This window comes from Oncorhynchus nerka, linkage group LG18 (genome assembly GCF_034236695.1).
Source record: "Oncorhynchus nerka isolate Pitt River linkage group LG18, Oner_Uvic_2.0, whole genome shotgun sequence".
Classification (NCBI taxonomy): Eukaryota; Metazoa; Chordata; class Actinopteri; order Salmoniformes; family Salmonidae; genus Oncorhynchus; species Oncorhynchus nerka.
The window spans coordinates 32,223,304-32,238,854 of record NC_088413.1 but is presented as its reverse complement, the minus strand read 5'-3'; the positions used below and the strand labels follow the sequence as shown (position 1 = coordinate 32,238,854).

At 44.4% G+C, this 15,551-nt stretch overlaps 1 protein-coding gene across 1 annotated transcript in view; it reads left to right on the top strand.

Annotated features, from left to right (window-relative positions):
* The window catches only part of LOC115145752 (uncharacterized), a 30,861-nt gene extending 17,060 nt beyond the window's left edge, over positions 1–13,801 (top strand). The window contains exons 6-11 of the mRNA XM_065003335.1: positions 1,334–1,435; positions 2,153–3,075; positions 3,796–3,856; positions 9,251–9,560; positions 9,924–10,054; positions 10,259–13,801. Coding sequence (XP_064859407.1) covers positions 1,334–1,435; positions 2,153–3,075; positions 3,796–3,856; positions 9,251–9,560; positions 9,924–10,054; positions 10,259–11,563 — 2,832 coding nt within the window. The 3' untranslated portion in view covers positions 11,564–13,801. The remainder of the gene's footprint in view (positions 1–1,333; positions 1,436–2,152; positions 3,076–3,795; positions 3,857–9,250; positions 9,561–9,923; positions 10,055–10,258) is intronic.
* Positions 13,802–15,551: the final 1,750 nt, after the last annotated feature.

Genomic DNA, 15,551 nt, shown 5'->3' with positions numbered 1-15,551 from the left:
GCCAGGGCATGTCTGCTCACTGCACAACTCGTCTCTGGGACCCACTACTGCTCCGAGATCCCCTGTAGTTTAATATGGGGTCGCTCGATACCCAGTTACGATGTATTGCACTACAGTAGTCTTGGTGGTGGAGAGGCTATGTACTGGCAGGGGAGACTTACATACAGTGCATTCGGAAAGTATTTGAATCCCTTGACTTTTTCCACATTTTGTTAAGTTACAGCCTTATTCTAAAATGGATGGAATTGTTTCCCCCCCCGTCAACTAACACGCAATGCCCCATAATGACAAGCAAAAACAGGTTTCGACATTTTTGCACATTTATTAAAAATAAACAGAAATATTCAGAAGTATTCAGACCCTTTACTCAGTACTTTGTTGAAGCACCTTTGGCAGCGATTACAGCCTTGATTCTTATTGGGTATGACGCTACAAACGTGGCACACCTGTATTTGGGGAGTTTCTCCCATTCTTCTCTGCAGATACTCTCAAGCTCTGTCAGGTTGGATGGGGAGTGTCACTGCACAGCTATTTTCAGGTCTCTCCAGAGATGTCTGATAGGGTTCAAGTCTGGGCTCTGGCTGGGCACCTCAAGGACATTCAGAGACTTGTCCCGAAGCCACTCCTGCATTGGCTTTGCTGTGTGCATAGGGTCGTTGTCCTGTTGGAAGGTGAACCTTTGCCCCAGTCTGAGGTCCTGAGCACTCTGGAGCAGGTTTTCATCAAGGATCTCTCTGTTCTTTGCTCCATTCATTTTCCCTCAATCCTGACTAGTCTCCCAGTCCCTGCCACTGAAAAACATCCCCACAGCATGATGCTGCCACCACCATGCTTCACCGTAGGGATGGTGCCAGGTTTCCTCCAGACATGACACTTGGCATTTAGACCAACGAGTTCAATCTTGGTTTCATCAGACAAGAGAATCTTGTTTCATGTTTTGAGAGTCCTTCTGGAAGGTTCTCCCATCTTCACAGAGGAGCTCTGTCAGAGTGACCATTTGGTTCTTGGTCACCTTCCCTGAACAAGGCCCTTCTCCCCTGATTGCTCAGTTTGTCAGGGCGGCCAGCTCTAGGAAGCGTCTGGTGGTTCCAAAGTCTTCTATTTAAGAATGATGGAGGCCACTGTATTCTTGGGGACCTTCATTGCTACAGAATGTTTTGGGTAACCTTCCCCAGATTTGTGCCTCGACACAATCCCGTTTCGGAGCTCTACGGACAATTCCTTCGACTTCATTGCTTGGTTTTTGCTCTGACATGCATGGTCAACTGTGGGACCTTATATAAACAGATCTGTGCCTTTCCAAATCATGTCCAATCAATTGAATTTACCACAGGTGGAGTTCAATCAAGTTGTAGCAACATCAAGGATGATCAATGGAAACAGGATGCACCGGAGCTCAATTTTGAGTGCCATAGCAAAGTGTCTGAATACTTATGTAAGTAAGGTATTTATTTCTGTTTTATATATATATATTTTTTTACATGTGCAACAATTTCTAAACCTGTTTTTACTTTTTATTATGGGGTAATGTGTGTAGATTGTGGACTTTTTAAAAACTTAATCCATTTAAAATAAGGCTGTAACATAATGTGGAAAAGGGGAAGGGGTCTGAATACTACCAAATAGCTGAAAGTAGAAAGTAGCAAGCAGGCAGGCACTAACTACCACTACACTACGGCACTAGATACATCACACACACACAAAGTACTTTGACCATTATTTTTGTGTCATTGCAGGGACTGAGTTTCCATTATACTTAATTCCTGAATCAACACATATGGCCATTTTCTATAATAAACTCCAATGGCTCCATATTGTTCGGTACTTTTAAAAACATGTAACCTTTATTTAACTAGGCAAGTCAGTTAAGAACAAATTGTTATTTACAATGATGGCCTACCGGGGAACAGTGGGTTAACTGCCTTGTTCAGGGGCAGAACAACAGATTTGTAACCTTGTCAACTCGGGGATTCGATCCAGAAACCTTTCGGTTACTGGCCCAACGCTCTGACCACTAGGCTACCTTAATTTAATCACATTGTTAGAGATGGGCTTGACTGTGGTTGACATTTATAATGTCATGTTTCTGTGTGTACAGCAAAGAGTTACTTATATAAACCTTTATGCTTTTCTGTACAATTTGTGTTTATAGTCTGCAGTCCATGAGGACCTGCTGATATCCGGTGTTGCTGGCGGGAGAGACTGGACCTCTGAAGCGGCTGGTCACAAAACCTGGCCCCTGATCAGGACCCTGGATCAGGAGCCGTCACTGTTCCTTCCGGAGTCTGAACCAGGACTGAACCACGAGGGACAGAGACTCCACCACCACACAGAACACAACCAGTGGACAGAGGGACTGAACAACCTCAGTCCTGGTGGTCATCAGAGAGACAGAGGCTCCAGTCAGGGATCCAGTCTGCAGCCCAGACCCTTCTCTTCACAGTCTCAGTGCAGGGATGAAGCAGGACCTGGGGCTAATAGAGATAGACCCTCCTGTTCCTATGATACAAACACCACAGTATCCATGATGAACAGAGCAGGTCACCCTGGGCTTCAGCATTCACAGCGAGTGGTGGGAGACCCCCCTGGTAGTAGCCTATCAGGAAGCCTGTCTTTTCCTTCAGAGTCTCGTCTAATGCCTTGTGACTGGGTTCATAGAAGGACTGGGACTGGACCCGGGTCTAGCCTTCCTCGGTTACCTCAGGGTTACCCCACCAATACAGACAGGGTCAGGATAGGTGTTCACCACAAGAAGTACTTAGCCTATAACACAGCGCACAATCCCAACAACACCGAAACGATGGCAAGAGGTCAAGGAGGGAGCTCAAAAGCTCCTGCTTCCACCTCCTCTGGTGTCATTGGGTCACAACGTGGCAAGCCAAATATTAGGGCAGACGCCGACAAGCCGTACAGCTGCGCCACGTGTGGGAAGCACTTCACCCGTGCAAACTATTTGAAGGAGCATCAGACAGTTCACACCAAGGAGAGGCCCTTCAAGTGCAAACTATGTTACAAGAGCTTCCCCTTCCGGAGTAACCTTATCAGACATAGGAGTGTCCACAATGGGGAGAAATTGTAGCAGTGTGGCTTGATATGTATACAGGGGATGTCTGGGAACCATGCTTTAGCTGACATAGTTATATTTTGAAGTGTCTTGGGATAAGAGGGTAATTAACCACATACCCCTCATTAACCCTTTGTTAACATGTAATTTGTAACAGGCTTGTGTAAATACCTGTTTTTAGAGTGACAGTAAAACTAGGCTAAAACAATGACAGTTTAATATTTACGTTATTGACGTGATGTAGATGGAATAAAGTTCTATACATTTCTCTATTCTTGCAAACACACTGTTCATTCCAAACAAGTCTGCTCTCTGCTTAAAAGATACTGATCATGGCAGATTTGACATGTATTGTAAGAAGTAGTATTTCAAAGAACAGAGGGCACACCTTTTTATTTTAACCACACCCTTTGAGCTTTGACGGCAACCAATAAGATCCTTTCTCTTCAGTGTTAACGGAAGTGGTGTGCCTTGATTTGTCTAGTTCTCTCTGGCCTTTTCTCATTTGGGCAAAAGTCCGTCCTCTGCAGTAGTGTAGGGTATATGCAGGTATACACCTATATCCACTTATTTGTCAGTGTGCATTGCGTATACTCACTTCTTAAAATCCCCATAATGCGTATAAAAGTAGTGTAGTGGAGGTATACACTGCATAAATTAATAAGGCCGATGGAACATATCAGAAGGTTTAGCTTAAAATGTTGATAAACTATTATTGCTTCACATTTTAGGTGCAGCAATGTGCACACAGCAGTAGGCCTCAGTGGGAATGTTCCAAAATGCAATTTCCAGGTAAACACCAAACATCGCACATTCAAGCGGTTTCCTGGACAGAGATGGTAATATCTGTTAGAAATTTAGAAAGAGGGGAGGTCTAAAGATGCAACAACTATCATGGGTTGCTAATATGACTAGGATAATGCCTTGGCTGTTAGACAATGAAAGAAAGAAAACCAATAGAATCAAATGTATAAAGCCCTTTTTACATCAGCCGATGTCAAAAGTGCTATACAAATGGGCCTCCCGGGTGGCGCAGTGGTCTAGGGCACTGCCTCTCAGTGCTAGCTGTGCCACCAGAGACTCTGGGTTCACGTCCAGGCTCTGTCGCAGCCGGCCACGACCGGGAGGTCCGTGGACCGATGCGCACTGTGTTAAGAAGCAGTGCGGCTTGGTTGGGCTGTGTTTCGGAGGACGCGTGGCTTTCGACCTTCGTCTCTCCCGAGCCCGTACGGGAGTTGTAGCGATGAGAGAAGATAGTAACTACTAACAATTGGATACCACGAAATTGGGGAGAAAAGGGGGTAAAAAAAATAAAAAGTGCAAGCAATGCAGAAGCTCTGAAGGGTGGCCAGTCCTCTTCTGACCTGGGTGGAGATTATAACAGTACATGGCCAAGATGTTCAAACGTTCATAGATGACCAGCAGGGTCAAATAATAATAATCAGTGGTTGTAGAGGGTGCAACAGGTCAACACCTCGGGAGTAAATGACAGTTGGCTTTTCAGGAAAATGTATGAGGAAGTCGTTATAAAATAATTGACTCCACGTTTCTATGGTGGGATTTTGGCTATACGCTATGGTAAAACATGCCTCATAATATGAAGTAAAACGTCCAGGTTTCAAACAATTAAGGAACAGGAAAAATATAGCGACGCTAATGATAGGCCTAACTGTCTTCTCGTAGATGGAAAGGCATTCCAGAAAACCATTTCAATCAAATGTTAACTAGCTATTAAGTTGCCTATGTCTACCTGGCAGAATATGATTATTTGCTTCAATCCAGTGGCCATTTGTTTTGCAAACTCATCTCACGTGCTACAGAAACACCACTAACCAAACAGTGCCTGTGCGTTTTCAATTAAAGGCCAACTACACTCAGAAACCAACATTTCCTAGATTTTTCCCAGGCCTCAAAAGGGGTCGGTCTCCTGATGTGGTTTAAGCAACATCCAATGTTGTTTTTCTATTAAAAAAGTGGGATGTCCACTTCGTCCACTTTCCCTCTCCTCAATTACCTTTGACCTTTTTCAAAAGGAGGCCAGAGAGGACTGAGGAGGCTTCGGAGTCATAACACAGACATGGAAGAATGGGAAGAAATGCACAAGGCTCAAATCTCCATCTTCTGACTATATACCTAGTAATGGTGTTAAAGAGTACAGATCAACTACTCAGTGTGAGAGCATGTCTACTGTTACAACAAGTAACCATGGAGGGAGTGACAGAGTTTGGAAGTGAGCCTGACCAGGATAAAGTACCTACGGTGACAGGTGTGATTGAGACTTCCAACGTTATCCCTGAGAATCCTATCAGAGATTTTTTTTTTTGATCGTTAGAAGTGAGGATTTTTGAAAAAGTGGATCCCTGCTTTTTGGCTGACCTATATGTTGTTTCAAGCTGGGTAAAAGACAAACTGGGAACTGTTACATCTGTAAAATTTTCGAGGAGGGGAAGGGTTTAGATTTTTGGTGCATTCTCTGCCCAGAGACAACAGATGCTCCATATCCCACGCCTCGGTGATTGACCTGTTATGCCTTGCTCTCCAGAGCAGAGGCGGCTGGCACTCCACGTCATGTGCCTTGCGGTTTTGAGTGTAGAGGTGGATCAAATGACACAAACCGGTGCGCCGTTCAAATGCACTCAGATATTGTGTCTTGCCCATTTACCTTCTGAATGGCACACACACAATCCATGGCACAATTGTCTAAAGGCTTAAAAATCATTCTTTAACCTGTCTTCTCCCCTTCAAGCGGATTTAACAAGTGACATCAATAAAGGATCATAGACTATCCAGGTGAAATCTATCTCATGGAAAGAGCAGATGTCTTTAATGTTTTGTACACTCAGTGCATGTGTAGGGTTAGATTATTATTTATTTTTTCCCTTCCCCACTTTTTTTTGATAACGTGCAATTCACATTCTGACCTGTAAGAGGCAGCAATATGCAGCACAGTGTCTATTCCCCCTATCCCTGCTTTGTTGGTTGAAATGGGGGTGGTTTCGTTGAGGCTGCGACGAGCTAAGCTGGCCATGCTCTATGGGATGAAAGTATGGGGGCATGACTCATCTCACCCCGCAAGGTGTCTGTTGGGAGAGACATGGGAATGGGGAGGTGAGGGAACTGGAGTGAGAAGAGGAGGAGGTAGGCCAAGCTATGTGACTCCTGTCTGCTGGCCGTGTGTTCCTCGGTGGCTGTTCTCTGTGAAATAAGGGCCGAGGACTGCGGAAAGCCTTCTGTGATGGTTGAGGTGCATCTGTGGCCGTTGTGGGGTCCCTAATTGCAGATTTTCACAGATGGGTCAAGGGACCCAGACAGTGGGAGAACAGGGTTTGGGATACATATTCCCCAGTTTCAGATACACCAGGGTAGGCGGCTGTCTGATGGAGCTTCAATTTCCTCTGCTAAAATGCTAGCACTAGTGTGGGTATTGGGATGGGTGGAAGAAGTGGGACCTAAAGGGGTAATTGTGTGTTCAGACTCTGCGACTAGCCCGGTCAGGCTGAGAGAAGGTTAGTCAAAGGCACGCCCAGACCTGATAACAGCTGTTGATGGCACTTTATAGGGTGGGGAAGAAAGGGTGTAAAGTAGGTTTTCAGTGAGCCCAACTCATATTGGGATAGGGAGAAATGAGTCAGCAGATGAGGTGGCTCTGAAGAGGGACGTAGATGTGGTGGTCCTATTAGGGGGATGGAATGTAGGCACATCATAGCAGAAGGGTTGACCCAGGAGTGGCAACGTGAGTGGGAGAGAGGGGTGTGGGGGGGGGGGGGGGGGGGAGTTTTTCTCTATCCAGAATTCTGAGAGGAAGGTCAGTAGGTATCTGGGGAGTGAAAGGCAGAATGGGGTGCTGTTGACAAGACTGCGGTTGTTTTTTTCCTCTATTCCACCGGCCTGCACCTACAGGTGTGAGGCTATTAGTTGTTTAAAATGTGTCACACTCCGACCTGAGAAAGGCAGCAATGCAGCGTGTAGTCTGCCTGAGAAACTCACACAAAAGGTGAAACTGAGAAGACACTGTCTGTCATTTTGAGTTTTGAAGCGGAGTCTTTACCAGAAAAAGTAATGTTAGGATATGCCAGTTATCCTGTGAGAGCTTTTTAGCCAAACCCACAAAGGATGTTTTAGATCCCAAGCTTATGGCGATGTTGCAGCAGTGTGTAGGAGGAAGAGTCCGAGATGTGAGAAGTGTGCAGGAGGGTATGGGACGGTGTGGTATCAGTTGAAAAATAAACTCTGTCAATTGTGGGGGTGCCCATGTTGCTGGGGATTAGAAGTGCCTGGTGCGAGAAAGACAGGTTTTTATGCTGAATCAGTAAAGAGAGTAGAGGATGATGTTAACGTTAACTGCCTACTCGCTCTCAAAAACACTAGGCGGCATTCAGTCTTCTCCCAACTACAATCCTGCTGATGCTGTGTTTTAACGTTTAGAAACCTCTTGTGATTTGGCTCTCGAAAAATATGGCCCTTCTCTTTCACACGCAAGAAAGAATCTAAAATAATAAAGATACATTTACTGTAGCATTTTTTTTACACACAGATCCATACATGCTAGATAGCTAATGAGCACAGGTTGTCTTCAGTAAACAACCACTGTAACATTGAGATATGGCCTTTTTGGAACACTAACCCTATCATGGTGTGTATCAATTGAACCTTTAGTTTAAACGTTTTATTCTCGCTGATAAGGTACATATGCCTCCAAAACCGTACCGAAAGTGACGCGTGTTTATGTTACGTTGTTGCCTTAGCTAGCTCTCCCAATCAACACCTTTATGCCTGGCTTGTATGTCTCTCTCAAATGTCAATATGCCTTGCACACTGTTGTTTAGGATAGTTATTTTCTTAGTTTACTGTGGAGCCCCTAGTCCCACTCAACATACCTCAGATACCTCCTTTGTCCCACTTCCCACACATGTGATGACCTCACCCAGCATAACTAGCCCGTCCAGAGATGCAACCTTTCTTATTATCACTCTGTGCCTGGGTTTAAGTCCACTGTACCCGCACCCCACCATACCCGTCTGTACATTATGCCCTGAGTCTATTCTACCACGCCCAGAAATCTGCTCCTTTTATTCTCTGTCCCCAACGCACTAGACAACCAGTTTTGATAGCCTTTAGCCATACCCTCATCCTACGCCTCCTCTATTCCTCGGGTGATGTGGAGGTTAACCCAGGCCCTGCATGTCCCCAGGCACTCTCATTTGTTGACTTCTGTAACTGAAAAAGCCTTGGTCTCATGCATGTTAACATCAGAAGCCTTCTCCCTAAGTTTGTTTTACTCACTGCTTTAGCACACCCTGCCAACCCTGATGTCCTTGCCGTGTCTGAATCCTGGCTAAGGAAGGCCACCAAAAATTCTGAGATTTCCATCCCCAACGACAACATTTTCTGTCAAGATAGAACTGCCAAAGGGGGAGGAATTGCAATCTTCTGCAGAGATAGCCTGCAAAGTTATGTCATACTTTCCAGGTCTATGCCCAAACAGTTGGAGCTTCTAATTTAAAAAATGTATCTCTCCAGAAATAAGTCTCTCACTGTTGCCACCTGTTATAGACCCCCCTCAGCTCCCAGCTGTGCCCTGGACACCATATGTGAAATGATTGCACCCTATCTATCTTCAGAGTTCATTCTGCAAGGTGACCTAAACTGGGATATGCTTAACACCCCGTCAGTCCTACAATCTAAGATAGATGCTCTCAATCTCACACAAATTATCAAGGAACCCACCAGGTCCAACCCTAAATCCATAAACATGGGCACCGTGTCTGATCTGATAGACCAGACCCAATTTGGATCTGATTCACTCTCATCTCTGAAATATTTTGGTTCGACCCACCTCGGATTCAAAATGACGGGGTCCTGTAGGTGTCGGTTGGGAATTTTACAGATCCAATTCGGTTCAGATCTCAATTTCGGGATTCGAGAAATGTGCAATTCACACTCCGAACTGTGAACGGCAGCAATACCGCAACACAGCGTCTAGTCCGTTAACACGAAGAAGTTAACGGACGCGAACAGTGCCCAAGAGTAATTAACACGTTAGCCTTTTTATTGTTGTTATTTAAACGGTTATTAACACTCTGGAATTCAAAATGTGACTAATTTAACTGCAAAGTATCAAATACTTACCGGCTATAGTGTTTAATTCGCGTTGGAGACAGGACTTGGTTGATATATGTTATCTAGGTAACGCTAGTTGTCGAGCTGCTAACAATGGCTAACTCTAACAGTATGGTTTTTCACACTCAAATAGCCTCCGTAATGGAGGTGTTAGCGAATGCAGCCGTGGCAGAGATCTGTAAACTCGTAGACGACGACTATGCAGTGTTTCGTTTAGAAATAACTCAAAGCCAGAAAGAAAACAGGGCATTACGGAGGAAACTACTGGAAGTTAAGGTGGCACGGGAGCGCGCAGAGAGGACATTGCGGGAGCGCGTCGTCGCAGGTCGTCCCAGTAGTGTCAAGATCCTCGACCGATACAGAGGAATGGCAAGAGGTACATTTTACAGAAGGCCAATGCTGCCTGTCATTTATGTCTAGATTTGTTACCCAGAATTGGGTCTTGGTCAGTTTTTAGATAGCTAATCAGAGGAATTATTGCATACTGTATGCATGTGAAAAGACACTATCATATTCTAACAAGATTCTTGATTTACTGCATTTCCTATTATTTACTCAATGAAAACAATATGATGCATGGAACATAATACATTGATCAATACATTGTATATCAGTAAGTTATGAGAAGTATTACCTTACATCCTTGCCAATTGTAGACAGTATCAATAGTGTACAATGTACTGTTGATGATTGACAGTACCTAACCTAACCATCTCTTTTCCCCCAATCACTCTCTCAGGTGAAGGACATCTCACTGGAGGCCACAGGAGCTTTGTGAAGTCAGCGGGACGCAATACATGGAGAGATGACCAACCAATCACTGTCGGTGAGGGGAGTGGAACCTCAACCCAGCACGTTATCATGATAGAGGTTAGTGGAATAGGGTTGCATTAAACATTATTGTGACTGTATATCAAATGTGGCCATTTATTTCAGAAAGGCTCCCCTCAGCTATTCACTTGCATACATGTACGTCCTCATTTATCTTCCATAGAGGAGCTTGTGAGGCTTCACTACGACATTGTTATCCAATTCAACTCATGTACTGGTAATAACCCTCTCTCTTTTTGTCAGTCTGCAGAGGCTGCAGGTCCTGGAGGATCCTCTGTGGTCAAGCAGGAGAGGACTGAAGGAGAGGAGGACCCACAACAGAGCAGAGACATCGAGACTGGAACAGCGGCTGTACTAGTGCCCCCTGCAGCCACGGATCACCTATCCACTGCTGCGCCCCAGCCCAGGACGCGATGCAGCATGGTGGAGGTCAGTGGAACTTCGAACGCGGCCCTCAAGTCAGAGATGGACACAGAGACTTTAGTTGTAACACAGAGGCTTTTACACACAGGATCTGACCACAGGCCAGACCCAGAGAGTCTGGGGCTGGGGAGACTGGTCTGTCCACCTGCTACCGGATCAGAGTTTTTACTTTACAGTAATCCGAGACCGAGGACTGTTCATTCACATCGGGACTCAGGTGACACATTAGAGACTGGCAATGATCCGTCTTGTTCTTACTCTACAGAGGTGGACCGTGGCAACATGCCCTTGGATTTGGAGACACAGACTGATCTGTCTAGAGCGGACTGGAACCAGTACAGTAGTAGTGTATACTCTGAAGGGTGCCTAGATAAGAAAGGGGAGGTTATAGTGGTTGATGAAGTGACTGTGAAAGTGGAGGGCGACGCTCTTCTGGCATGGAATGTAGACGAGACTCACTTAGGAGAAGGACACTCACATGGCAGAGATTTCTTAGATTACAGGGGAAGCTTAAAGACAAATCTAAATGTCCCGACCCACTCCCCTTTACACACATTCAGGGATCGCGACCCAGTGTCCACATCAATGGCACCTTCCGATTCACATGGCCACATCTTTTTTGATCAGGTATTGAACTCAAACGACATGGCTAGAGCCCAGGCTCAGGGAGGGGGAGCCACATCAGGTAATAGTAAAGAGAAACAGTTCCTCTGCATGTTCTGTAACAAAGGCTTCACCTGCCCTCAGAAGGTGGAGATCCACCAGAGGGTCCACACAGGAGTGAAACCCTTCAGCTGTACCCAGTGTCACATGCGCTTCGCCCTGGCTGGCAACCTGAAGAGACACCAGATGGTCCACACAGGGGAGAAACCCTTCAGCTGCCCCCAGTGTGAGAAGAGGTTCTCCCAGGCTGGTGACCTGAAGAGGCACCAGAGGGTCCACACAGGGGAGAAACCCTTCAGCTGTACCCAGTGTCACATGCGCTTCGCCCTGGCTGGCAACCTGAAGATGCACCTGAAGGTCCACACGGGAGAAAAGCCGTTTGCCTGTACACACTGCGGGAAGAGGTTCTCCGAGAGGAGCTACCTCAGTATACACCAACAGAAAAACCACTCCACTCTATAACATAGAAAGTAACCATTCCACTTGATATCCTCTGACATTTAGATGAAACCCTGCACAAAGACAAATAGATTGATATTGTTGTCAGCGGAATATATCCACAGATTCATTTAGAATAACGAGTGTAACAGATTTCAGTGTTGAATATTGCATCCAGGCATTGTGTGATATACACGGAGTGTATGAAACATTAAGAACACCTTCCTAATATTGAGTCGTACCACCCCCTTTTGCCCTCAGCACAGACTCTATTCGTCAGGGACATGGACTTTACAAGATGTCGAAAGCATTTCCCAGGGATGCTGGCCCGTGTTGACTCCATTGCCTCCCACATTTGTGTCAAGTTCCTTTGTGGTGGACTATTCTTGATACACACGAGAAACTGTTGAGCTTGAAAAACCCAGCAGCGTTCCAGTTCTTGACACAAACCAGTGCCCCTACTACCATCCCCCGTTTTAAAGGCACTTAAATATTTTCTCTTGCCCAATAACCCTCTGAATGGCACACATACACAATCCCTGTCTCAATTGCCTCAAGGCTTAAAATTCCTTTAACCTGTCTCCTCCCCTTCATCGACATTGATTGAAGTGGATATAACAAGTTACAACAATAAGGGATCATAGCTTTCAGCATATATATATATATATGCTGTTGGTGGTAGGTGCAGCCAATCCAGCTACCCTGCGTGCCGGGTAGGCAAACTGTTGCTATTTCATGTGTCTGAAGGTACAAACTCTGCCTTCCGGTGGGCCTGGAGAGGAAATCAAGTGCACTGTGCTACCGCTGGCCAATCAGAATGCTCAGATGACAGAGTCTGCAGTAAAGTAGCAGGCATGAAAGAAAGCTATGACAAAATTGATACTGTGAGATTTCAAAACGTTTAAAACCATGACTAGAGAGAGACTGTCAACGAACACAGCAAAGAGCTGCTGTTTTTATGAGTGAGTTCATGTTTAAGTTCTTACTCAGAACTGTCAACACTTTGTATTTCACACTTTTATAAACCATACAATGCACGTTCTTCCTATTTCCACTCAGCGCTACAACAAGCAGTGCAGCAGTAATGAATGAGGAGGAAAGTGGCTCTATAAGCCTTGTTATTCTTAGCGGCTTGGGTCTTTTTTAATATCAAGGAATATTTCACTTTCTCTGTTCATAGCAGTAACAACATGAATTTGTGCATGAGGCAGAAATAATGTAGTGCGACTCGAGTTTCGCCATCAGCTGGAAGGCGGTGTCCCTTTATGGTCAGTGTCAGTGGAGGGGAGGAAAGGGAGGGTGGAGGGATGTTGAGAGACGGACACTCAGTCTGCTGCTCTCTCCCTCTGCTGAGACTGAACATCAGATGCAGGCACCAGCCCATTAAAATAAAAAGCAAATGATTTAAATGTATGCTCACTCAGCTGTCCCTCACAAGTAATACAACAATGGATCTATTACCGGTGTGATCATATAGCCTACCTCAAATTTTGAAATATAAATACAGAAAATGTCCCAAACAACAATGCATTGACAGGTAAATTCAAGCAAAGCCAGTATGCTGTGATAATGTATTGGGCCTATAGCTTACTGCACAAACCTCATTGCTACAGTACTGATTTGAATTGGTTAATGTTGCATAGGCTTACATTTAAGTCATGTTATTTAAAAAATCAGAGCGGTAGATCTCGGCATGCATTTTGACTCAAAGGGATCTTGACTCAGAATAGGTTGGCGACCACTGGTGTAGGCTATATGATGTTCACAAATGCCTATTTCATTACTTCCATTCACCTATTTTATTTCCCCCCCAAAAAACTCCCTAGTCCTTCCCGATGATAAGCATATCCATAACATGAAGCAGCCGCCACCATGCTTGAAAATATAAAGAGTGGTAATCAGTGACGTGTTGTTGGATTTGCCCCAAACTAAACGCTTTGTATTCAGGACAAAAAGTGCATTTCTTTGCCAATTTTTTTGCAGCATTAATGAAGTGCCATGTTGCAAACAGAGGATGTATGTTTTGGAATATTTGTTTTTCTGTACAACAGAAGCTGTTCAAACCCAGACATCTTTTAGGGGAACACTTGTGACCTCTCTTTGGGTTAAGCCACAGAAGAAGAGTTGCCAGCAGTTAAAGCTTACATTTTCTTAGTTGGTAGACCTACTCTGTTTGGGCTGGAAAGGTATAGGCCCAACTTTTGAATGTACCATGCTCAGATTCCTAATGATGTCACAAATTAAATGATTTGCAAACGGACAGTTTTGCTGCAAACAAAACACTGATTTGGCATTGGAGAAATATGGTAAGATGAACACATCAGTCCATTCTTAGCCTGTAATTTCGCAAATTTGTTTGATGTAAAAGGACATAGAGTTGCATGACATTTCAATTTCTCTGACCTGCAAATATGATGATAGATTCATGCAATGCTTTTACTATAAAAGGAGATCTTTCCACCCCTACTCTTGTTCACGGTGGTCTGCGAACCCACAACCTTCTGGCCCGCAGCCCTTTGCGTTATCAAAATTCCTGCATTGCCAAGTAATGCTTACAGGACGAAGAACAGTTTGTAAAACTGCATATCTAAGGCTCTGGTCTGTCCAAGAAGTGAGGGTAAATGGTAGCTTTGTTATCTGCTATCCACTTATTATTTTGGGTGTAGTGGAGAGTCACTTTTTTTCTTTTCTTCAAGCGTTCAGGTAGGATTTAGGTCAAATATATTTTGCTGAAGGGAGGGCCATACATTTTCATTTCAGAGAGGTCCGATTTTGAATAATGTTCACTCCCTAAAGTTACTGACTGAAAACCGAGAAATAACTGCTAATTCTGTTTTTATACTAACTGGTTACCATGGTGAATAATCCAATAATTATTGGTAGGACACATGAAAGGAAACAGAGTTTACCGGAATCTCTACATCAAATAAATAAAATGTCCTTGTAGAAAAACACCACATAGCCTATATTGGCTCAGAACAGGGCAGCACGGCTGGCCCTTGGATGTACACAGAGAGCTGACATGAATAACATGCATGTCAATCTCTCCTGGCTGAAAGTGTATTAGAGATTGACTTCATCACTACTTGTATTTGTGAGAGGTATTGACATGTTGAATGCTGTCTGTTTGAACTACTGGCACACAGCTCAGACATCCATGCATACCCCACAAGACATGCCACCAGAGATCTCTAAACAGCCCCCAAGTCCAGAACAGATTAAGGGAGGCACACAGTACTACATAGAGCCATGACTACATGGAACTCTATTCCATATAAAGTAACCGACGCAAGCAGTAAAATTAGATTTTTTTTAAAGAAAAAAAGATTAAAATACACCTTATGGAACAGCGGGACCGTGAAGCAACACAAGCAGACATACACACACACACAATAACATACAGCGCATTCGGGAAAGTATTCAGACCCCTTGACTTTGTCCTCATTTTGTTACGTTAGCCTTATTCTAAAATGGATTAAATTATATTTCTCATCAACCTACACACAATACCCCATAATGACAAAGCGAAAAAATATTTAGATATGTTTGCAAATCAATTTAAAAAATCACATTTACTTAAGTATTCAGGCCCTTTGCTATGTGATTCGAAATTGAGCTCAGGTGCATCCTATTTCCATTAATCATCCTTGATATGTTTCTACAACTTGATTGGAGTGTACCTGTGGCGCAGCGGTCTGAGGCACTGCCTCTCAGTGCTTGAGGCGTCACTACAGACACCCTGGTTCGAATCCAGGCTGTATCACAACCGGCCGTGATTGGGAGTCCCATAGGGTGGCGCACAATTGGCCCAGCGTAGTCCGGGTTTGGCCGTCATTGTAAATAAGAATTTGTTCTTAACGGACTTGCCTAGTTCAATAAAGGTTCAATTAAATAAAAAATAAAAAATAGAATCTATTGATTGGACATGATTTGGAAAGGCACACACCTGTCTATATAAGGTCCCACAGTTGACAGTGCGCGTCACAGCAAAAACCAAGCCATGAGGTCCAAG